Source organism: Triturus cristatus, chromosome 7, assembly GCF_964204655.1.
Source record: "Triturus cristatus chromosome 7, aTriCri1.1, whole genome shotgun sequence".
Classification (NCBI taxonomy): Eukaryota; Metazoa; Chordata; class Amphibia; order Caudata; family Salamandridae; genus Triturus; species Triturus cristatus.
This window is the reverse complement of record NC_140590.1, coordinates 1,151,509,288-1,151,532,200: the sequence shown is the minus strand read 5'-3', so window position 1 is coordinate 1,151,532,200 and position 22,913 is coordinate 1,151,509,288. Positions and strand designations below refer to the sequence as shown.

General features: G+C 48.4%; 1 protein-coding gene across 5 annotated transcripts in view; it reads left to right on the top strand.

Annotated features, from left to right (window-relative positions):
• Positions 1–22,913, top strand: part of CDC25C (cell division cycle 25C) — a 248,824-nt gene that overhangs the window by 106,836 nt on the left and 119,075 nt on the right. For all 5 annotated transcript variants that reach the window (XM_085618385.1, XM_085618381.1, XM_085618382.1 and 2 more), the window contains 3 exons: positions 12,791–12,889; positions 14,995–15,141; positions 15,358–15,447. In XM_085618385.1, coding sequence (XP_085474511.1) covers positions 12,791–12,889; positions 14,995–15,141; positions 15,358–15,447 — 336 coding nt within the window. The remainder of the gene's footprint in view (positions 1–12,790; positions 12,890–14,994; positions 15,142–15,357; positions 15,448–22,913) is intronic.

The following is a 22,913-nucleotide window of genomic DNA, read 5'->3' as shown; positions in this document are numbered from 1 at the left end:
GGTGCTACCTAGCTCCTTGTCAGAACGGCAGTTCTTCCTTAACTTTGCAAGCAACAGCTGTGTATGTAAGAAGTACACCTGTCCTCTTTTAGACCCCTTTTTGATCCACCTCCACATTCCTGTACAGCTTTTTCTGACTAATACTAGCAACTCAATTTCTCACCCTGTTATTTATATCCACTTCTGTTCAACTCCACCTCTAGTGACAAGTCTTGTTTTATATCAGGCCCCCATACTTATGCTGTCAAACTCAACAGTGTTTCCATTCACAAGCATAGCTGCCCTACTTAAGAGTATTGTTTTTCGCTGTTGCATCTGGCAGCCCCCTCTCAGGTGTAGCCATGCATGAAAGATCTTCCTCCTGCCCGAGTACAATCCATATGCCTTCCTTGAAAGTGAAACCCCCATCACCTCTGTCTGTAGGCAGGGTTAATTGAATAGAGTATGTTGCACTACATAAAGGAGTGCAACACAACTAGTGTGTTGTATTGTGCTATCTCTCAATTCACCCTTATTCCCACACTGATGATACTTTTGATTCTATTGCTGCAAAACATTTATTTGAATTCAATTTGTTACCACTACAGAATTCAGCTTAGCACAGCATTTATTTTCAATGATTGATGCAAACAGATTTATAGTGGCTCAAATCTCTCTTGTGTATATTTGAATACATCTATTCTCCGATTTCTGTCTGTGGCGAAATGAGCCCTTAGTGTATTGGAAAGTAGATTTTGGAAAGGTGAGGTGCTTACAATAGTTGGGTTGGTAAGCGGTTTGATTGTTTCTAGGAGAGGAGGGAGTTGAGAAAATGTCATGAAGGAGGGATTGCTTTGATTATCTGGGGTGCCTGGTGGCAATATGGAAGGAGAAGCCTGGGCAGCAGGATAACAGAAGTATGGAAGCTGATGGTGATCAAATGATTTAGGAAGGGCTAAGTTGGTAAGGTAATGTCAGAATGCAGAAGACATGATTCTGATAGACTGCTAACCTCACCATAGAATATTCTCCTGATGTCAGACTGATCAAGAAAATTTTGAGGAGTACGTCTGCATGCCGGTAAGTGGCTTCGGTGGCTCCGCGTCAATGTTGTCTCTGTCAGAAGTAACATGCGTAGTCCCTATTTAGGCACCACACTGGCATGCCGACATCATCTCCTTTCTTCAGCATGGATCCGGAGAGAGCTACCTCGGTCACTTTTTCACCAACTTTTTCCACCTTTTTGTCCGTCTTTTTTTTTTTTTTTTTTTTTTGGCTATTGCTCCAAGTCTGCTAGGTACATGTCTCCAAAACAAACCTACAGGTTTCAAATCTCGTAGGGACTTTCAGAGTTACCCCACTTGGTCTGTCTTTGTTGTCTGGGGTTGGACTAGGACTCCAGGGACTGCCCCAACTGCTGGCCAAAGGACCCAAAGGTGATTCGGGAGCGAGCGATGAAGCCCCTAGCGGCGCAACACTAGAAGGCGCATGTCGTTCCCGAACAAGCTATCAAGGAAGATCTCTGGCCCGATCGCAGAGTCTGTCTCCTCAGCGTCTTCCCTTTTGAAGTCTTCATCAAACTTGGGTAAGTTAAAGAAGCACAAAAAAGTTGAAACATTCTTGGCCTTCCCTCTTTTGTCCTTGTGCTTCGAGGCCCTGCTCGTGTACAGCTCCTGCAGAACCGGAGGCTGGGTCAGCTCTGTGCCCTCCTGAATTCCCTGGAGCTGGAACAAGCCCTACTCAGCTCTGTGCTGCCATGCACCTCCATCTTTGGGTCACAGATGACTCCTGGTGCAACTTCAGGTCCCATCAAGCCAAGAGGTGCCCCAGTCTGGATACCACCAGCAGGCCCTCCCTCTGTGCCAACTGGCCCTCTGAATCCGCTTTAGGATCTTGACTGGCTCTGGACTTAAAGCAGAGACCCCTGCTGGGGCTAGTGTTGGCTGCTCCACCCGACGCTCCAATCCCATTGTCAGCCACAGCGCAGTTCGATGTCGTCAGTGGTACCAGGTGGGCCAGAACCATCTGGCTCCGGCATGCTGCCTGTGTCTTTTGACAGACCCAGTGTGGACTTCAACCTTGGGGGTCGTGATGATGACAGTTGTGGGTTCCCTGACCCAACCGATGACCTGCACCAGTCCTACCATAAGGATACTTGGTATGAGGATCTGGGAGATACCAGTGCACTGGACACGTCTCCAGAGTCTGGCTTCTTCTCTCCTCTGGGACTTACTTTGCAGGAAGGAGCATCCTTTGCCATGGTGGTGAAGAGGGCGGCGGAGACCCTCGACCTGCAGCTTTTCTTAGTCATGGTCAAGACCAGCGTCCTGTTGGAGTCCTTCAACCGGAGCTATTCTCTGCTGGCCCCTGCCCCCTATTTAATGAAGTGCTCGCCACATCCTCCTGGAGGCCTGGGGCTACCCCTGTAGAGGTGTTCTGATGCACAGGATGATTGCCCGTCACCCCTAACTGCACTTGGGTACCTGGCTTTTCTCACTCAGCACCCCGCCCTGAGGGCTTGGTGGTGCAGGAGTTGGCTGCTGTAGTCCACATTAGCGTGTTCCCTACCACCCCACCGTACAAGAAGTCCAAGATGCTGAACACCTTCGGGAAGAACATTTTCTCTTTCATCCGCATAGCAGTCGATCGACAAACGCTGCATGCCTCTTGGGCCAATACTCCCACACCTTGTGGGACTCTATTGCGCAAGTGCTGCCCATGGTTTCTAAGGAGGTCTGGGTCATACTGAAACCGGCCATACTTGATGGCTGGTATGCATCAAAGTTTACCATCTTGTGTTGAATGGACAGTCGACTTGCTGGGTAGGGGCCATCGTGTCCATGGTCGTACTCTGCTGCAATGTCTTTTTGAGATAAACTGTCTTCTCAGGGGTTGACCAGTCATCACAGATGGACATGCCCTTTGATGTCTCCAAGCTGTTTGGCAACAAGGCTGATGCAGTGCCTGAGTGCTGCATGGATATTCGGGTCACTGCCAGGTCATTCAAAACCTCCCTGGTGCTGCGCCAACCGCACTCCTTCTTTCGCTCCTTCCGTTGCCACTGTCGGGGCTCCTTACTGCATCCTCCATATCAACTGTATTCCCAAGGTCATCAGGCTTCCCAGACCTTTTGTGGCCATAGGTCTCACAGAGGATGTGTGGCTCAAAGCAAGAGCACTGTCCGTTCTCCCACCTCTCTGGCTACCGCAGCCTCACAGCCCCTTTAGCATGCCCTCAACACAGCACAGTCACCCTACTGGATGCAGGATAAGGCACCGCCTGCCCTATGAGACTTCTGACACTTAAGACAGTCTTCTTAGTGACAACGACATTGGCCAGGAGGGTGAGTGATCTTCAAGCTCTTTCTGTTAACCCCTTTAAATTCGCTTCTTCCCAGACAAACTTGTACTTTGGACTCGTGCCTCCATTCTGCTGAAGGTGGTGACCCCTTTCCATGACAGCCAAAGATTACGCTGCTGATTTTTTTCGCTCCACCTCATCCTTCCAAGGAAGAGTAAAGGCTCCATCGTTGGACCCAAAAAGAGCCCTCCCTTTTAACATCGATTGCACCATAGAAACTCATCATTTTATGTTTGTCCTGCTTTGTGGGCGGGTGGCCGGGGCTGCTCTGTTCTTGGATCAGGACAGGGGAGGAGTGGTTTAGTCGGAACTCTTGGGCCGCCCAAACCAGTCATGCACACTTTCCCCGTTCTCCATGCATGCAGCATTACAGCCTGCGTGGCGAACTTGCTCAGGCCCCCATTCCCTGGCTGGGCCTTCAACCAGGACGCTCAGACCAATCAGAATGCTGCTTTGCAGTGTTGTGATTGGTAAGCACCCCGGCTCCCTGACCAATCACAATGCTGCATTGCAGCGTTGCGATTGGTCAGTGGGGCCTGCTTCCTGTTCCTTAAGTTCCAGGAGAGCAGAGATGCGGGACCTGGTGAAAAGGTAAGTAATTTCCTTTTTGTATTATGCGCACTCCCCCTGCGCTGACCCCCGTGCACCACCCCACCCGCGAGTCATGCCAGCCGCCAATGGCCTACTAGCCTCCCCATTCTGCGAACTGGCTCTTCACCTGAAAGATTGTTAGTCTGCACACTGGTCAAAAATCATTCTGATGTGGCTTAGCATTCTGGACTCTGATATAGTCAAAAAAGAAACTGATTAGTGTGAGCCGGAGTGGCGCCTTCATAGGCACCGCCCATTTCACTTTCGACGTGTATGGTGTTGACGCAGAGCTGCTGATGCCACCTAGTGGTGCTCGGAGGTATTGCTCAAGATTTTTTGGATCCAGTCTGTTGCCTTTGGGAATATTCTAAGGTGGGGAATCTGCAGTTAAATCGTCTCTACCAGAAAAAGAGTTACCAAAAGAAAGCAACTTGTTCGTTTTGGGGGGCTAAGATGAATAAGCATGTGGTCACATACAGCGCTCACAGAAGTCACAATGAAAGGGCTGTAGTGACATGAGTTATTCGGTGATGAGAATGGAACAGTTAACTTATGCACATGGTGGATTCTTTAGGCAGAAGAGTCGACAGGATGGAGGAGTAGGGTTAAGGCAGATTCTTACAGTGAAGATCTCAGAGGTGAAAGATGATGAGATGGGGTGTGATGGAGGTGTACGGTCACAGCAGTGGAGGCTGGCTATTATAGAGAGCTTTGTGTGTCTCGCGTAGAATATGGTAGGCACGTGTGAACGTTTAGTGGTCGGGCTCAGGTAGCTGTGTTGCTTGTAACAAAGCTAAGTTGGTCTTTATACTGCATCTTAAGTCATAAGATTCTTAATTTTTATCACTACCAAATTTTTTAGTTTACCTAGCATTTTATTCTCTCCAAAGTGATCATTGCAAACTTTAAATAACGTCTGTGCCAGGCCACACCCAGCTTTCAATTAAGGATGCAGGTATTGATTTGGATGCATTATTCACCTAATGTGGTGCCTAGTAGCAACCTGAACTGGAGCTGTTCGGACTCCTTTTTCATCATAACTCCTTGTCTTGTCAGACCTTGAGTCACTGTGTGTAGCTCTTGAACAAGTTATTTTTGCTGTTGTTAGCTCTAAGATTGCTTGATTAATGATGGGGCCGGCCATGGTGGCCATGTAAAATGAGCTCTTGCTCACTAGACTTGTCGCCTATCGTCTCGTTTTGTAGTCCCTTTTTCATCTAAACTCTTAGCTCTAAAGAAACCATGATTTCTCCAGGAAGATGCATCATCTCGGGTCTTCCAAAAGGCAGGGCTCGGACTGTAAGATCCCAGAACAAAGTGGCATCCAATAAGGACCTAAGCGTCTCTAAAGGAGTTGCCAAGGCTAGCCCGTTGCAACAAATGTTAGAGCGGTGCCATTGAAGGTGTCCAGCACAAAAGGTGGCACACAAGTACTACTGTTTCTAGCTGGGAGACAAACCACCTCTACAATGATGTTTGACTGAAGACTTTGGCAAAGGGACATGTGCCTCCCTTGAATTTCAGCATTAATATATGCAAGTGGTGAGGCACCAGTGTGTGAAGGATTGGTCAAGGGGTCACTAGCACCAATTAGAAAGCAGTACCAAAAACAGTAGCCACTCACAAGGCATTAAATGCAAATTTCCAAACAAGTGTAACCTATTTTTCTTGTAGATACTTTGAAGTAACTTAATTGACAAATTTTGTTTTATTTTTTTGTGTATTTTTTTTCTTCTACCGCGGCTTGTTGGGCAAGGAGCTTGCACCAAATCCATTCAAATGGTATTGTTGTAATGCATTTGTTTTTTTATTTTGTTTAAAACCAGTTTGAATCCTTTCCTTTTCTCAAATTTAAATGTACTGACCTGATTTACTGTACATAAGGCCTTCTCAGAAAACTCTTATTGCTACTTCGTGGTTTGCTAACTTTAAGAAGTTATTTGCCTCCACTTGTGGCTAATCGAAAATGTACTTTGGATCAAGGGTCTATGTTCATGACTAGTCCTGGTGTTCCTAATGGGGACTGACAAACTTGTATCTGAAAGAGACAATTATGTATAGATTCCTTACCTTAGAATTACCCCCAGGCGTCAGACTGGATCTAGAAAGTTTTTTCGGCAGCAGTACCCCTGCACGTCGAAAGGTGCCATCTGTCGGCTCCGCGTTTGGCGCCGTGGTCGCCGGGATGACGTCGTGGTAGCTACTTAGATGCCGTCCTCACACGCTGACATCCGTTCTCTCCTTATCCGCACCAGCCAGCGCAGATCCCGAGAGAGCGGTACCTCCAGTCGCTTTTTGACAGACTTTTTGGACGACCTTTGTCGTCTACATTTTGGAGTCTTCGACTCCCGGTACACATCACGGATGCCCTGTTTCAAGGCTTGTGGTTCCTGTAGCCGGCTGATGTCTGTGACGGATCTGCACCGCGTGTGCCTGTTTTGCCTGGGGCACGACCATGACCCCAAGTCGTGCTCCAACTGCTGGACAATGAATCTGAAGTCTTTGTCGGAGCGGTCCCGAAAGCTTCTCGAGGCCCGGCAGTCTGCTCCGTGCTGTTGGAGGTCCCGTTCGCGTGGGAGGTCGAGGGACCGGTCGCTGAGCCACCACCACCACTCTTCATCAAAGCCTTCGCACTCCTCGGGTAAGTCGAAGCACAAGAAGAAGTCGAAGAAGCATCGTCTCTCTTCGACTTCTCCCCATCGTTCGTCCGACGCGACGAGGGATGCGGATGGTGCTCCGCGTGCGGAGCTAACTGGGTCGACTTTGGGTTTCCCTCCCTTCTTGGGACCCTGAGCGACCTCCGCCGAGCTTCGCACCTTTTACGAAGCGATGCATGCCATCTTTGGGCAGCTCGACTCGTAGGCGCGCCTTCGTGCCCCGCGGACTTAGCTGGGGTCCCTCCCTGGGCCTAGGATTCTGGCAGCCCCTGCGCCGCAGGGTCTCTTTGGATCCAGGTCTGGATATGGATCGCCGCCGGTTGACCTGATTACAACTCCCCTGCTGCCGATTCCACCTGCACCACGTCCGCAGCCGACACCGGTTGTGTCCCTGGCCGGAGTAGACACCAGCCTCCACCCGTTTATAGACACGGAGCTAGACTGGCGTTGACCGGCGTGACGGGTACTTTGGTGCCCCTGTTCTACGCTGGTTCTTTTTAGCCAAATTGGCAACCAGAGGAGTGTGAGGAGGACTGGGAGGGGTCTGGAGACCCTTTGACTGACCAGTTGAGTTACAAACCGGACTGGAGAGAGGAACTGGGGGAAACCAGTGGTCTGGATACCTCACCAGACCATGGCATGTTGTCTCCTCCTACCGTGGCTATGGAGGAGGGAGCGTCTTATGCAGTGGTGTTGCATCTGACGGCCGAGGTTCTCAACCTCGAGCTACCTACGGTGGTGGTCAGGTCTATCCTCCTGACAGAGGTGCTTCAACTGGCAGCGAGCTCTTCGGAGCCCCCTACTGCCGTTTAATGAAGCCCTAACCGACATCCTTTTGGGCACCTGGTCCAGGCCTAACACAGGGGCTCCTGTGGATATGATAATTGCCCAACGCCACCGCCCGGCCCCAGGCAAACCCACTTTCCTCTCCCAACACCCCACCCCTGAGAGCTTGGTGGTCCTAGCTTCCACATCCAAAGGCGCGTTCCCCAACGCACCACCTGATACTGAATCCAAAAAGCTGGATCAGCTTGGGACTGCGGTCGGTAAACACTGCATGTCTGTTGTGCCGTTATACCCACTCTGTGTGGGATACGGTGGTGCAGGTGCTGCCCCAATGCCTAGAGGAGGCCCAGGCCGTACTCTCCAGTGCAGTTGCCGAGGGGAGAGACGCGGTGAAGTTTACCATACGCTGTGGACTGGACACTGCTGACTTGCTGGGTAGGACGATTTCAACGCCTGGCTTAGATCGACTGGCTTTTCTGGGGATGTCCAAGCTACCCTTATGGACATGCCCTTTGATAGCCACCGCCTGTTCGGCGACAAGGCAGACAGCGCTCTAGAGCGTTTCAAGCAATCACGGGCTACGGCCAAGTCCTTCGACCTCTCCCCCACTCAACCTGTGCAGTCTGCTTTTCGTGGCTATGCAAGGGGTGCCCCACCATGTTCAACCCAGGGCTGCAGGCTGGCGCAAGCTGTTCAACCCCTGCGCGGCTGGGGACATGGAAACCAGCGTCGTGGGTCTGGGAGCCAGCGAACGGGCCAGGCCACCACCGCCCCCACTGCAGCATCCTCCTATTCCGACTTTCCAGGGCCACCAATCGCCAGCGGGCAGCAGGATTCACCATCACATCCCCTAGTGGCGCACCATCACGACGGACAGGTGGGTTTTGCAGATAGTCCGAAGGGGGCTGCTCCCTTCCCTTCGAGACTACCCCTTCAGTCATGCAACGGCGATACCACCGCATGTCGGAGGATCATCTGGCTCTTCTCCAGCAGGAAGTTATGGCTCTCTTAGCCAAGGGAGCCATCGAGCGCGTTCCTGTCCCAGAAGTAGGTTGTGGTTGTTACTCCCACTACTTTCTGGTTCCGAAGAAGGACAAGGGCCTGCGTCCTATCTTGGACCTCAATCGCTTCCTCCGGAAGGAGAAGTTCAAGATGTTGATGCTAGCTCAGGTCTGATCTGCCCTGGAGACTGGATGGTAGCGTTGGACTTGCAGGACGCTTATTTTCGCATCCCCGTCCTGCCGGCTCACAGGTGTTACCTGTGGTTCACAGTAGGCCACGAGCACTTTCAGTTCACCGTGCTCCCCTTTGACCTTGCCAGCGCCCCTCGTGTTTTCACGAAAGTGATGGCGGTGGTTGCAGCTCAACTGCAGATCAGGGGTTCCAGTCTTCCCCTATCTCGACGACTGGCTGTTGAAGGCGGGCTCGCCCCTGGTAGTCGTCTCCCACCTCCAGACTACATCCGACCTCCTGCCAAAGTTGCACCGGATTCCCTCTCAGAAGCTCCTCTTCATCGCAGCGGTTCTGTACACGCCACAGTTTCGGGTCTATCCTCCCGAACAGTGAGTTAGGGAAATTCAGGCTATGATTCCGATCTTTTAGCCTCTATCCTGGGTTTCGGTCAGGATGACCCTCAGGCTACTGGGCCTGATGGCCTCCTGCTGATCAATCTTGCCAGGTGGCGTATGTGGCCTCTGCAGTGGGACCTGAAGTTCCAGTGGGTGCAGCATCGGGGCAATCTGTCCGATTGCATCCTGATCTCGGAGGGCACTGCTCAACAGCTGCAGTGGTGACTTACAAACCAGGATTGGGTCAATGGCAGATCACTCTCCCTTCCCCAACCAGAACACACAGTGGTAACGGATGCCTCCCTTCTGGGATGGGGCGGCCACATGGGAGAAGCGGATATCAGAGGCCTTTGGTCTCCAGTGAAGTCCGTGCTTCACATCAACCTTCTGGAGCTCGGGGTGATTTGTCTTCCCTCTGTCCGGGGACGAGTAGTGCAGGTGTTTACAGACAACACAGTCGTGGACCCTATGTCAGGAGGCCCTCCTCCTCTGGACATGGCTAGAACATCAAGGCATTTCCTTGGTGGTTCAAAACCTGGCAGGTTCTCTGAACGCCAGGGCATACCAACTCAGCCGCAGGTGCATGATGGATCACGAATGGTGTCTTCACTCGGAGGTAGTGCAAGGTCTCTTTCAACAGTGGGGAGAGCCTTGGTTAGGTCTATTAGCCACCGAAGAAAATGCGCAATGTCAGCAATTGTGCGCGTTGAAATCTCCAAGGCGGCACTCGCTCGGCAACGCTTTTCGCCGTGAGTGGAGTAGTGGTCTGTTGTACGCCTTTCCGCCTATACCACTTCTGCCCAGAGTGCTGAAGAAGATCAAGCGCGACCGGGCCCAAGTCATCTTGGTGGCTCCGGATTGGGCACGAAGAGTCTGGTATCCCGAGCTGTTCAACATTGCCATCAATCCTCTGATCAGACTGCCTCTTCAGGAGGCTCTTATGTCGCAGCAGCAGGGGACGGTCCTCCACCCAAACCTGTCGAAGTCTCCACCCCCTTGCATGGAGATTGAGCGGCGGCAGTTGAAGTCTTTCGACCTGCCTCCCGGAGTTTGTGACGTAATCTTGGCATCCAGGTGTCCCTCCACAAAGACGGTGTACACCTGCAGGTGGAACAAATTTGTGGCATGGTGCGCAGCAAAGGGTGTGGATCCCCTTTCTGGTCCTCTTTCTGAAGTACTCTTGTTCCTTCCTTCTTTAGCCCAGCAGGGCTCTGCTCTGGGCACTATCAAGGGCTACCTTTCAGCTATCTCTGCCTTCCTTCGGGTGCCGGATCAGCCCTCTCTTTTCAAGTCCCCGGTAGTTAACCGTTTCTTAAAAGGCTTAACACATCTTTTTCATCCAATCTTTCGTTATGCCTCAGTGGGACTTGAATCTTGTGATAACTTATTTAATGTGCGCTCCCTTTGAGCTGCTTCATAACTGTCCTTTACGTCTATTGACTCTTAAGACTGCTTTCCTGGTAGCCTTCACTTCTGCTAGAAGGGTGAATGAGCTCCAGGCTCTTTCATCAAAACCTCTTTTCTTGTCTGTCCATCCGGACAAGGTGGTTCTCAGGACCCATCCATCCTTTCTTCCTAAGGTGGTCACTGCCTACCACATCGGTCTGACCATTAATTTGCCCACCTTCTTTCTGCCTCCGCATCCTTCAAAGGAAGAAGAGAGGCTACACCATCTGGACCCAAAACGTGTGCTCTCCTATCTGGATCGCACAAAGCAGTTCCGGACGGATAATCCACATTTTGTTGGTTACGTGGGTGCAAAGAAGGGTCGGCCGTACACAAACGCACCATTTCTCGTTGGGTCGTGTTGTGTACTAAGGCTTGTTACACTCTAGCTAAAAAGGAGCCTCCAGTCGGGCTACACGCTCACTCCACCAGTGCGACGGCAGCCACTACTGCCTTGGGAAGGGGAGTGCCTCTGAATGACATCTGTCAGGCAGCCACGTGGGCATCGCTGCACACGTTCACCAAACACTACTGCCTGGACAGCCATGTCCGGAGAGACGGCTCTCCTTAAATCCACTGAAGAAATCAGGACTACACTGGATCAGGGAGGAAAAGCTGCTATGATTATGCTGGACCTCTCTGCGGCCATTGATACAGTCCATCATGTCTTACTGATGGACCGGCTGCAAGAGATTGGAGTAAAGGGTATGGCCTGGAATCTAGTCAAATCGTTCCTAGCCAACAGAGTACAGACAGTCACACTTATTGACTTCACTGCCAAATCTTTCTCCCTTCCTTGTGGAGTTCCTCCGGTGTCTTCCTTGAGTCCAACTCTTTTTAGTATATGTGTCGCAGATAGCTCCCCTGATTGAATTCTTTGGGTTCAGTCTGACGTCTTACCCTGTTGACACCCAGATTGTAGTATCACTGCTTCCAGATGGAATACAGGAGACAGCATCCTGCTTCCATGACTGCATGACAGCGGTGGGCAGTTGGATGGCCCAAAATTGTCTCAAACTTAACTGCAATAAAACGGAGGTGGTACTTTTCGGCAATGATCCAAATTTCTGGACCCCGGCATGGTGGCCGGATCCACTTGGTCCTCTTCCAACTCCCACTAGGAAGGTAAAAAATCTAGGAGTGTTAATAGACAACAAACTCTCTTTTAAGGATCAAGTGTATGCAGTGGTCTCAGCCACATCGTACACTCTGAAATCCTGCAAAAATATTTTACCTTTCCTACCTAAAGACAGCCAAAAAACAGTCGTTACTGCCTTAGCCATGTCCAGACTGGATTATTGCAACAGCCTAGATCTAAATATCCAGGAGGGGCTTCTGAAAAAACCCCAGCTCCTGCTTTCTGGCATTCCAAAATATGCCACAATCTCGGCGGAGATTAGAAGGCTCCACCGGCTGCCTGTCAGAAAGCGAGTTTTGTTTAAGGCTCTGTGTGTGGTCCGTAAGTCGCTTCATGGAAACTGACCCCTTCACTTGATTCAGCACTTCCGCTGGTATGTACCTAGAAGATCATTGCGCTCCTCAGAGGCAAAATTAGTTTCAGTACCCTTCGTAAAAAAAAGAGCTAACTGGGTTGGCAGAAGCTTTTTGGTCGGTGCAGCCAAGGCAAGGAATGACCTCCCTTTGCCTCTCAGATGCATGACAAAACTATTGAACTTTAGGAAGGCCTTGAAAACATGGTTGTTCATTGCCTAATGACTAGTTGCATCCCCTCCGTGCTCAGGCCACCGCAGGACATCAAATACAGCTCCAGGACACTCTTGGGTAGCAGTTGCGCTCTATAAATGTCAATAACATTAACAGCTTCTTTGGCCATTCTGTTCTCCAGGACTTTCTGGTGTGAACTTGGTTCGCAGACCCACCTCCTGGGTTGGTATTGCTCGGGTATCTATTCTAAGGTAAGGAGTTTATAACTAATTGTCTCTTTCAGATGAACAAGTTACTTACCTTTGGTAACGATATAGCTGTAACAGACATAGATTAGTTATAGATTCCTTACCGCCCCTCCCAGCCTCCCTAGTTTTGTACACCAGTGGTCAGTGTCTTGCATGGCTCTGTGCTTCTGGCGTGGAAAGTCGTGTACAGAACTGACGTCCGCGCAGCGTCTAAGTAGCTGCCGCGATGTCATCCCGGCGACCACGACACCAACGACTAACGCGGAGCCGACCGATGCCAACTTTCAACGCGCAGGGGTACTGCTGACGAAAAAAAATTCAGGATCCAGTCTGACGCCTGGGGGTAATTCTAAGGTTAGGAATCCTTAACTGATCTAGGTCGCTTACAGATATATTGTTACCGAAGGTAAGTAACTTTATCTTCTGTCTTTTGGGGTCCTTGCTTTGGCTAACTCAGTCCCAGCATAATGTTTTTTTTCTTGTCTTGCAGGAGGGTAGATGGTTGAAGCCCACAACCTGGAGAGCTCCCCGGTGCCTTCAGCTGCACAAAGTAGTTGAGAGTCCTCCCTTGGCCACAGCTCTTCCAATGGTGAGAAACAATGGGTAGCAAAGGTCATTGCATAGGTTGAGCAGCATGTCTTATCTTGGATGCTAGTTTTGAACTGAGGGATAGACCTGTTTGGCCAATTGAGGAGATGGGAATGGTCTTGGGTGGCTAGGGGAATGGGTTACCAGTACTTCTAGGTGGGTTTATAATTTGGACTTTGTGCAAAATTGTCAGAAGAGCGTTTTAAGGCATTGTTTTATTTATGTAAAGAATATCCGGTTTACTTTAGACCAATCTTTGTGAATCAAAATTTTGTTTGTGTCCTCATTTGACAAACTTGTTCCAGTTGAAATCTCCAGACCACATCAACCCAACCGGAAAGTCTTTAAGATCAGTTTTGGGGAAAGGGGAATCTTGACAACTTCAGCCTCTCCCCAAATGTCTATTATCATTGGACCCAACTGTTGGTGTTTATTCCTTCGTGATTAGACTCTATAGTTACATTTCGCTTCTCCCCTCCAGCCATACAGTCAGTGGTTCCCATAACTTAGCTTCCTTTTTTGAGACCATACGGTTGATGTCCATCCTATGAACATAGAGCACGGACTCCAACCCATTTTGCCTTTGAAGGTGGCTCTGGTTGAATCCAACTTTTACAAATCTGTCTTCTTCCCAACAGAATCGGGTAAAAGATTAATTTATTTCGATAGTCCATATATTTTTCCACCTCTGGTGGTAGCCCGAAAAGGATCAATTCTAGCTTACCTGAATTAGTGTGCAGGAGATCATTCACAAATTATCACACCTCGTTCCAGAAATCTTGGATATTAGGACAGAGCATAAACATGTGGACATCATCCGCAAGCTTAACTGCACATTTCTTACAGCAAGGCTCAGCAGAGCCCCCCAATTTTGCCAGTTTTTTTGTGTTCAATAAGCTCTGTGGAGAGAAAATAGATTATTTCTCAAATACGATGGCGTATCCATGTTGCATAATACTCGAAAGGATACTTTCCATAGATCGAGATTCATATCCAGCATTATCTCTCCCCACAGAGAGTTAGATACACCCTGTCCCTTTTCTGATTTCTGCATAATTAGAGCATAGCATGTTGCTACTACTTTTGTTGGGTTCTCTTGATCAGATGTTCTTCTAGGTCATTGCTATCCTATTTGTCTTCTCCAAGAGTTAGAGATCAACTCTGCAGTTGTAAAAATGTAAACTTGGAGACAGTTTTATTAGTTAAATGCTGAAACTGGGTCCAGGAATGGAGCCTTCCTACCAGGATAATATGAGCCCCATTCATTTATGTCTGCTTCCTTTAAATTAACAGCTAATCTGTCCTTCAGGCATTCTGGGGAACCTGGCGACTCCCATATTGGAGCATACCTGCTGTAATGCAACAGATTTGATACACGCCGAATCTGAGCCCATAATCTAGCCGCCGCCTGGAACACTTTCAGTCAAAGTTATAAAGAACTTCTGGTCTCCAAATGTATATATAAATTTTGCCCCCTCATTTCTCGCTTCATTTAACAAGGCCTCCCATAGATGATCACTCCCGGACCCCTCCTTTTCAGTTAGTAAATTCTATAATTGAAAGGCCCATGCATATATTTGAAAATCTGGCAGTGCTATGCCCCCTTTATCATATTTTCTCCTCAACTTCCGTCTCGCTATTCTTGCACCCTTAGAGGCCCATATAAATGAATCTATTCAATTATGTAACCTTCTCAAAGTGAAGGGGTATCCTATTAAAAAGTAAAGTACGTTTTGGAAGTATTGATATTTTAATTAGATTGGTCCTCCCCTGTATCATCAGAGGGAGATGGGCCCAACTAAGTAAAGGTGTATTTGTTTCCTTCAATGTTTCACAAAGTTCGTTGAATCACATTTTTTTTATATTTGGGGGGAAAAGACTGTGGAGCCTTTCAGAGGTATATTGGTCGAACAGTAGATGTCTATTGTGTGTATGGAGCAAAGGGTCCATCTGTTGGAATAAATTTGTGTTAAATCTGTTAAAAAATGACAAAACAAAAAAATATACATCTCTAGAAGGCTATGCAGGTTTGGGTTTATGACCTCAGATTCCGCTCAGCATGAGCACCCCAGTATACTAAATTAATCTTCTATGTTTCTCCGGCAGGAGGTGCTCGGTGGAGAGGATTGTGAGGTGGGAGAGCTGGCATCTCCTATTGCTCTGGGCCCACATGGCTTGGAGTTGCGCCACACCCAAACAGGCCTCAATCCTGATGGATTCACAGAATTCTTCACAGAGGATGAACCGATGGAGGTAATAAGGTCACAAAGGATGAATGCGTACATGTTGGAAATTTGTGAATGCTTATACAAATAGGTCTGTGGTCTAAGGTACATAGCCCAGACTGTGTCAGCATTGTGGGTTCCAGAATATGGCTTTTGGGGGAGGGGTAGTACTTCGCCTTTGCAGCTTTATGCTAAGTCATGTAACATATTTGTCCTTGATTTCACATTTATTCTTGCTACACAGGACTCTGTGGCTCCCTCCTCCAGCTTTTCTTCCAGCATGGCTGCACTGCTCTCCGGTCCTCTCTTGACACAGGACATCGACATAGGCAATGTAAGTGCCTGTTTGTGGGCGAAGGGAGCTGGGCACACTAAAAGTGGGAGTATATTGACTACACCTTCAGACCAGAGGGGAGAGTGCAATGTGTACACATTGGGTTGGAGATAATGAGCCAAGCAGGCAATTGTGACATCCTGTAGCCTCCTTCTATGTGGGAGACAGTCAAATTCCCTATGGTGAGATTAAGGATGTTGCATCACTCTACCTCACTCTTTCTGGGGAGCAGTTGTCTAGTCTCTCACTATTTTTCCTCCTCTGCCTTATCATGGGGGTCTATTGTTTACCGTTGTGAAGATATTAAGGGGAGTGAGGAGGTAATAAATGTGTGTGGCCCACAATAGTCTTGGCATCAAGTAACCTTAGTGTGCCTCTGCTCTGCCTTTTCAAAATACCAATGTGTTTAATAGTTTTTTTAATGTAATGGTGTGTTCCTGCCTAAACATTCAACTGAATGTTGGGATCTTTTTGCTTCTCTTCTACCAGAAATAGGCTTTTTAACAAACCTTTTTAACAAACCTAATTACCTGCCATAACGTTGGCTCTCACCGAGTACTATTGACTGTTGACGGTCGATAGAATAGGAAAAGTCGAGGGAGAGAGACATTGCTATTGTCTTTCAAAACACACTTGTGGTCTCTATTATAGACTCATCGAGTGTGGACTGGATAGAACTTTGTATTTTCACATTGGAATTCAATTCTAAAGACTGTTAGAGTAGGGCACCCTTGCATCGGCTTCCTGGCCCAAAAAAGATTTTAGTCATTGTCTGACCGAATACTTAGTGACTTGTGTTACTGTCAAAAAAAATTGTCCTTGGGGATTTTAATTATCATGGAGAAGATTTTCCAGATGTGGAAGTAATGCACCTTTTATCAGACTTGAAGATATCAGGACTGCAACAAAAGAATGAAGGTCATACTCACTTGGCCGGGTCACACTCTGGACTTAATCTTCACCACCACTAATGCACTGACCTGTTCTACCCCCGACTGACCACTCGCTAATCTGCTTTCGGATACCAAAGGCTGAGCGGTCTGAGCAATCAAGATCTGAGCAAACGAGTCTCACATCAATGGCAGAGCATTAGTCCTGAAGGTTTCGCTGAAAAATTTGACTTCTCTGTAACCTCAAAGTATCAAGATATAAATCGCACCTTAGCAGACTGTCATATGGCTTTACATTCTGCTTTTGATAGGATTGCTCCTCTTGAAACGTATTCTAAAATTAAACATAGAACTTGTGCACTTTGGTACACCCCAGAGTTGAGACAGGAAAAGTCAATATGTAAAAGTAGGCAAGACAGTGGCGTTTGACTAACAATCCCTGTGACAGAGAGGCATATGAAAAATAACTTACTAAATACCATCAGAATATAAAAACTGCTTGCAAAATATATATTACTAATCAAATTAGCCACACTGGAAATTCTTCCAAAGAGCTTTTTAAAGTCGTAAATGATTTTATCAATCCCCAGGATTGTTCTCAGTCGATTCAACCTTCTCAGCAACTGTGAAACTCTCTGGCTGATTACATTGAGGCTAAAATCTTGACCACTTATCAAAACTTTGCCTCGCCTTTAAATCAGTCTTTGTGCTGAATTTTAACTTTAAAAAAAATATCTTTATTGAGCAGCTTGTAGACAATAGAACAGATAGCACCCCAAACATAGGGCTCAGTAAGCACGTTTGTGTAGTACATCCATACAAGCTAGTTTGGAATTCAAGAAATCAACCCACATTAAACAAACCCACCACCCATTCCCCCCCCTCCACATCCCCCCCCCCCCCCCCCCCCCCCCCCCAGTGCCAGCACTGTGAGTAGCAGATTAATATGCCTAGGTAAACCTTCATGGTGACACTTGACAGTACTCCATCACAGTCCCAGCTCTCTCAATAGAGCTAAAGTACAAGACATTATTGCAGGTCAGGCTTCCTGAGTAGATATCCTGTAAGGGGAGCCCAAAAATCCCTGGGGCGAGAGGCCTCCGGTAGTTCCTCCGTGTAAATTTCCAATTGATCCCTACACTAAAGTAAATCCCGGATCCACTTCACTGTTGGGACGGATTTAGACCCCCAACACTGCGTCACAGCCCGCTTAGCAAACAGAGTGGAAATGGCCACCAACTGTTGCATGGTTTAAGCTTCTGTACCCAGCCCAGTAGACAGATAGCAGGCATGCACCCCACAGGCTCCATCACAACATCCGTGAGCACTTGTGTGACCTGCACCCAAAAGTTATGTATACCAGCACAGTTCTATGCTAGGTGCAAAAAGTCCACGTCAGTCTGCCCACAATGCACGCAGTCCCGTAACCCAAATCGGCGCAGCTGAAGCGGGGTATAGTAGAACTGATGTAAGTATTTGAAATGGATTATGCCGAGATTGCAGTTCGCCGCTAGCTGCCTAGTCAGCACACAGCAGTGTTTCCAGGCATCAAGCGACAGCGAGGTGCCCAATACAGCTGTCCACTTAGTATATGAGGGGTACTCCGTGAGATCAGTTTCCCTAAGGGACGCGTTGTATAATTTTGTTATCAAGCCCCCACGCTCGGCCCCCGCTAGCACAGCCTGCAGCGCGTGCAGGACGGCCAGGTACGCGGGGTAGGTGTCTCAGATTGCTTGTCGCACCCGCACATAGGTAAACCCCAGCATTAGACCTGCGCCGTGGCAACTCTGCAGCTCCGAAAGCGCCCAGAAGTCGTCCTGATTATATAAATCCCCAAGGCGAGTATTCCCCACTGCACCTAGTGCTTTCAAAGCGGCTTGTTCCCATGCAGCAGATATGTCTCAATGTGCTGCTAGCTGTAACATTGGGGCATTGAGATAGTCCAATTTTGCCCGTTTAGCAAGAGTATTCCATGCCGTGCAGTGAACAGGCCGTCACTGGAAACATGGTGGATTTAGCCCAGTTGATGCCTAGGCCCGAGAAGCGTTCATATTGGACATACTCTCTCAGTAGCTCCGACAAGTATGTAGTGGGCTCAGGTACATAGAGCATCATATCATCCGCATACAGTGACCCCATTAAAGGCTGCTGTCGAAACCACAACGCCGCCTGGGCATGGTGTTGACGCAGTTTACAGGTTAAGGGCTCCAATGCAAGTGCAAAGAGCATTGGCGACAGGGGGTAACCGTGCCGCGTTTGATGGAGAAAGCTGCAGCGAACCAGCCATTAATGCGGATCCGTGCCACTAGTGCAGTGTACAGGAGATGGATCCATTTAAAAAAGAACGGAGGCAGGCCCATTCGCTGTAAGACGATGAACATGTACTCCAACACCTTAGCCGCATTGAGCAGCACTGCCACTGCCTGAAAATCCTGCTCGGAATAATGTAATGTAGAGAAAATAGTGCAGAGTTTGTGCGCCGTGGATCTGGAGGGCACGAATCCCGACTGGTCCGGGAGAACTAAGTTAGGGACTAATGGCTGAAGCCTAGTGGCAATCATTTTAGCCAAACTGTTGGCATCTATATTAACAATAGATAGAGGTATGTAGGAATCACAGCCTTGTTGGGTTTCAAAAGCATTACGATTAAGGCCTCCGTAAGGGAGGGAGGCAGCATGCCCGACTCATATGCCTCAGCGAATTACTCCAGCAACCGCGGCGCCAGATCATCGGCATAGGCCTTATAAAACTTGCTAGGGAGGCCATCGAGACCTGCCGCTTTGCAAGTAGGGAGTGACATGATAGCCATTTTCACGTCCTCGACATTGAACGGCAGCGTAAGGTACTCGAGTTGGTTAAGGGAGAGCCAACCAAGTGCCACATCGTCCAGGTAGTCGTTTATTTCAGTTACAGGTGGCTGAGCACGTTCCGCATATAGTTTAGAGTAAAAACCCAACACCACCTGCTGATTTCTGAGTTGTCAAAGTGCGTTTCTCCCTCATCGTTCAGCAGTTCGGTCATTTAAGTCTGGCTGTGAGGGGCTGCCAGCTTCTGTGCAAGTGAGATGCCAGGCCGCCCCCCCCCCCCGCCTCCCCGTAATAGCGAGCAATGCTCCAACATGATCTGCGTACCATTTCTTGGTCCACTGTCTCATTGTGTTCTGATACGAGCTCCCAAATTGCAGCTAATTTTTCGGGGGCAGGGTTACGAGCGTAGTCACGCTCCAGAGCGACTATTTTTACCGAGCTTCCGAATTCTGTGGTGCAGATCTTTAAGGACCCCGGCCTGAGCCCCGATACATACCCCCCAAATTGTCACCTTCAATGCCTCCCAAAGAACCCCGGCACTGTCCACAGTGCCCGCATTTTCTGGGAAGTAATAATGAATAGCTTCGCCCACTGTATGCTTAAAAAAACGGATCTGTCCAGGATGACGGATGCAATCGCCATGAAAACGGGGGTCTCTTGCAACCCGGAACACTCAGCTCAAGGAGTACAGGGGAGTGATCAGAAAGAGTTTTAGCCAAATGTTGGACGTCTACCACCCAGTTGCCTTAGACAAGAGCCAGTACTCCAGGCGGGACCAAGTACTGTGGACAGTAGAGATAAAAGTACTTTCTCTAGCCCCAGGGTGCCTCATGCGCCAAACGTCGTACAAATTCCCAGCGTCCAAGAGCCCCTAAAGTGTAACCGTGGATTGCCTATGTCCGGGAGCCCCACTCCCCTCCCTATCCACATTTATGTCCAGACACTTTTGAAGTTCACCCCCTGCAAATAATTTCAGCATTGGGGAAGGCAGAAATCCTATGCCACACTCGGACGATAAACGTTAACCAAGAGAACACTTGTGCCGCCAAGCGTCCCATGCACAATAGCCAGCCAACCCTGCTCATATATTCCAGTGCCATGGACCTGGAAGGGTGTGCTCCTCCGGACAAGGATCATCACCCCCCGGGTATAGGAAGAATAAGAAGAGGCCACCCTCACTCCCGCCCACCGGGCGCCCACATGTTTTTCAGACAGCTGAGTGAGGTTCGTCTTCTGCAAAAAGGCCACCTGAACATTCACCTATCCAGGTACGATAATACAGTGCGGATTTTCTTGGGACTGTTGAGGCCACGTACATTCCAAGTGAGGAATCTAAAATCACTACCCATATGCCATGTAACCCAGCGGAAATAAACCGATTTGAGATCTGACTTTTAGAACATGTCGCCAAGGTTCATACATAGTACAGTACACATGTGCCAACCGTGCCCAACTTAAACCTCCACCCACTTCTGCATGCCCAACTTGCCAAAGCCATCCCAATGTGAACAAAACAAACCCCAACAGGAACAAGCATTTGCAATGCAATAGGTCTCGCATTTACGCGAGTTTGAGCTATTGACATTGCAAATAATAATTTTTATTTTTGTTTTTCTTTTAAAAACATAAATAAAAGGCATTGTTATTTACAATGCCAATAGCTGAAACTCTTGTAACTGCGAGACCTATTGCATTGCAAATGCTTGTTTTTAGTAGCGGCTTTTGTTGGACCTGCACGTACCTTATTGTTTCCCAAACTGTTTGAAATGGGTTTTAAAATGTTTAGAAACATAATCAAAATGTTGACGTTGCTTTCTCCAGAGAAAGATTGGGTAAATTTTGGGAGGGGAGAGACCCTTGACACCCCATGAATTTACTATTGAACGGCATAATGCACCCCCTGAATATAGCATAACGAGAGGCAATCACTGGGGGCGTAGCTTTGGCAGTAAGATGGAGTGTGTGGGGGCAGAGGTGTAAGCTAAGATTTCCCAACAATCACGCTGGTTAAAAATAAATTATATGAGAAGCCGGGCAGGAGGGGCCTTAAGAGGCAGTAGGAAGGGAGAGGAGTGCAGATTGAGAGGGGTACCTAAAAAAACACAATATTTTGAAAAATGACCTTTAAAAGAGTTGTTGCCCTCGTAAATGGGGTAAGGTATGGGGGGCATGGAATAAATTCAGAGGAGGCATATGCGATCCACCACCGGCGCAGGAAGATGAAACCTCAGACACAGACTGATAGGAGAGACCACGGGGCGGACATATGGGGCGTAGAAATCAGAGATGTAAAGTTACAGAGAGGTGATTTCAAGGGGCTAATTGTGATATCATGTGTTGTACTGTTCTATGCTATGAGAAGTGTATACCCAAATATTATTCTGTACTGCTCTAAAGAAACTAAAAATCTTCATAAAAAAAAAAAATACTGAAAATAAATAAAGGTGTGTGTGTGTGTGTGTGTGTGTGTGTGTCTTTGTCTGCGTGTGTGTGTGTGTGTGTGTAAAAATCTCAAGTGAAATCCGACAAACACCTCCTCACCCTACCCGATTTAAAGCACCTGTACACAACTATTTACTACAGGATACATTGGGGGTGTAAGACCCCAAACACCCCCTGAAACTATGCCCCTGGCAATCACACACAGAGGACAGTGAATAAACAGGGCAAAATAAAGAAATGGCAAATAAATGCACGGATAAAGTAGTGGGGGTGACCTCTTTTTGGATGTGCCCATAAAATTAACCTTTTGTCCAAAATGTTACCCTTTTTCCTGCATGTTTAGAGTCCTGCCCTGAATTTCTGGTCACCCTAGTATATTCGATAAAACAATAGTGGTGGTGTCACGCTAGTGGCATGTAATGTAACCAAGGCCATTAGCATTACGAGATTATGCGACCACGATTTTCGAAAAAATTATTAATTTGCCGCATTTCCCAAATAATCCATCATCTACTGCATAATCTGCAAATTTTAACCAAAAAATGTTTTTCAGCTCAAACTGTTCAAAAGTTTCTAAATAAGCACCAACATGTGTTGTCCTTTGCAAAGGTTGACTTTCTGTTGCTTTTTTGCTCTGTTTGGGTGCTAAACTGGTACTAAAGAGGTGCAACTAATACCCAAACAGTTAAACAAGTTTAAAAATGACAAAATAATGAAGTACTACTATCCCAAAATGTGCCGCATAATTTGCCTTTTGTTGCCGCATATTTTACTCGACCCTGATACATATTGTGGGCTTCTTCTACCACATAATTACTGGAGCCTAGAATGTAACTTTAGAAGCTGGTCTGGCACTGAAGCGCCTTTGAATTTGAATTTGTGGAGGGGGAGGAGAAGGCGACAGGAGGGAGAGGCACCCGGCTCCTCTCCAGCAGAGGCGATAGAAGGGGGAGGCGAGAGCACGGACCCCTGACCCACCCCAGGATGTTCACCGTCAACGTCTCCTCGTCCATGTCCTATGGCCAGAGCCCGGGCACCCCCCCTCAACAGCGCCTGGCGGAGAGGGGGAGAGGTAAGGGGTGGGAGAGGAGGGGGGGGGGGGGGGGGGGAGTGCTGAGAGAGCGGAGAAAAGACGTTACAGGAGTAAAAGAGCTGCGGGGCAGATTAGATTGGGGAGAGCATAGGGCAGTGGAGAGAGATGGGGGGGCTGCTGAGGGGGTAAAAGGCGAGAAGAAGCTACAGGAGTAAGAGCTGCTGGGCAGATTAGATTGGGGAGAGCATAGGGCAGTGGAGAGTGCGGGGGGGGTGCTGATGGGGTAAGAGGCGA